This window comes from Priapulus caudatus, unplaced genomic scaffold (genome assembly GCF_000485595.1).
Source record: "Priapulus caudatus unplaced genomic scaffold, Priapulus_caudatus-5.0.1 Scaffold489, whole genome shotgun sequence".
NCBI classification, from domain to species: Eukaryota; Metazoa; Priapulida; class Priapulimorpha; order Priapulimorphida; family Priapulidae; genus Priapulus; species Priapulus caudatus.
Genome location: NW_014577550.1, coordinates 69,608 through 71,361, shown reverse-complemented (window position 1 = coordinate 71,361; position 1,754 = coordinate 69,608). Strand labels below are relative to the sequence as shown.

General features: G+C 47.5%; 1 protein-coding gene across 1 annotated transcript in view; it reads right to left on the bottom strand.

The window, feature by feature from the left end:
- The window catches only part of LOC106810946 (gamma-glutamyltranspeptidase 1-like), a 25,748-nt gene that overhangs the window by 1,831 nt on the left and 22,163 nt on the right, over positions 1-1,754 (bottom strand). The window contains exon 9 of the mRNA XM_014814428.1: positions 1,365-1,593. Coding sequence (XP_014669914.1) covers positions 1,365-1,593 — 229 coding nt within the window. The remainder of the gene's footprint in view (positions 1-1,364; positions 1,594-1,754) is intronic.

Here is a 1,754-nt window from a genome sequence, read left to right as displayed (position 1 = left end):
CATAGCGTAGGAGACTCGGCGTAACTTTCTCTCTCTCTCTCTCTCTCTCTCTCTCTCTCTCTCTCTCTCTCTCTGTCTCTCTCTTTCTCTGTCTCTCTCTCTCTCTCTTTCTCTCGCTGTCTGTCTGTGTGTGTCTCTCTCTCTCTTTTCTCTCTTGCTCTGTTCTCTCACTTTCTCTCTTTCTCTATCTCTCTCTGTCTCTCTCTCTCTCTTTCGCTGTCTGTCTGTCTATCTCTCTCTATTTTCTCTCTTGCTCTCCCTCTGTCTCTCTCTCTTTATCTCTCTCTCTCTCTTTCTCTCTTTCTCTCTGTCTCTCTCTTTCTCTGTCTTTCTCTCGCTCTTTCTTTTTCTCTCTTTCTCTTTCGCTCTACGTCTTCCTCTTACGCTCCTTCTGTTTCTCTCTGTCTGTCTCTCTCTTTCTCTCTCTTCCTCTCTCTTCTCTCCCTTAATCTATATATCTTCTTTTTTTCTCACTGTCTTTTTCTGTATCTCTCTTTTATTCATCTCCCTCTCGCTCTTCTATCTCTTCTACCACTCTACCTCTCCCATATTAGTCCCTCACTCTCTCTCTCTCTCTCTCTCTCTCTCTCTCTTTCTCAACCTCCTCCCCCTCTCTCTCTCTTTCTCTTTCTCTTTCTTTCCCTCTCTCTCTCTCATCCTTTCTCTCAACATCCTTTTCTCTCTCGCTCTCTTCTCTCTCTCTCTCTTCTCTCTCTCTCTCTCTCTCTCTCTCTCTCTCGCTCTCGTTTCTCTCTTGCTCTTCTCTCTTGCGCGCGCTCACTTTCTCTCCTCCTCCTCCTCCTCCTCCTCCTCCTCCTCCTCCTCCTCCTCCTCCTCTTCCCCCGTCTTTCTGTCTCGCTTGCTCCACGCACTTATGGATCTCCAACAACAGTTCCAACAAATCAGTAAAAATAAAGATAATGTATAATAAATCTTATTGCACCACTAATAACTCTCCTATCTGCCGTAAACAACTCCTCACTGCAAAAGAAAAGCCTAACGTCAGCGCGAATGCTGACTCGCTGCACTACGCTGCGTACTCCCCGTACATAAACCATGATTATGCATGGCTACATGACATATATATTCGGGCAGCCTCCTGAATTCTAAATATCTCAGCGCAAAATAGATCTTAGTAGGCACGGCGTACACGCGCACTATTTACATATGGCTAGGTGCAATACGCCCTCCTCTCCTCCCCCCACACACACCCACATACAGACACATCTTTGAGAAGTTCACCGGAGTCTGACTCACAGTTCACGCTTTGTGCGACGTCGGGAAAATTCGGCAAAAATCGGAACTCGCGCGAAAAACCGCGCGAACCATCGACGCGCGCGCCATCTCTCGGTCGACTGACTCACCCAAGCCGTTGACGAGGTGATCTTGGCCCCGCCGGACGCGCCGATGACCAGTCGAACCTGTCCGGAGCGATCTACGAGGATCATCGGACACATGGACGACATCGGCCGCTTGCCCGGGAGGATGAAGTTGGCCGGAGACGAAGCTTTGCCGGTTTTATTGTTGAAGAAGTCCATTATCTCGTTATTGTAGATGATGCCGGAAAGCCTGCCGGCAACCTTCGATCCAAAACTAGATGAAGAAGAGGGAGAGGGGAGAAAATAAAACTAGATGAAGGAGAGTGAGAGGAGAGAAAATAAAACTAGATGAAGGAGAGTTAGAGAGGAGAAAATAAAATTAGATGAAGGAGAGTGAGAGAGGAGAAAATAAAACTAGATGAAGGAGAGTGAGAG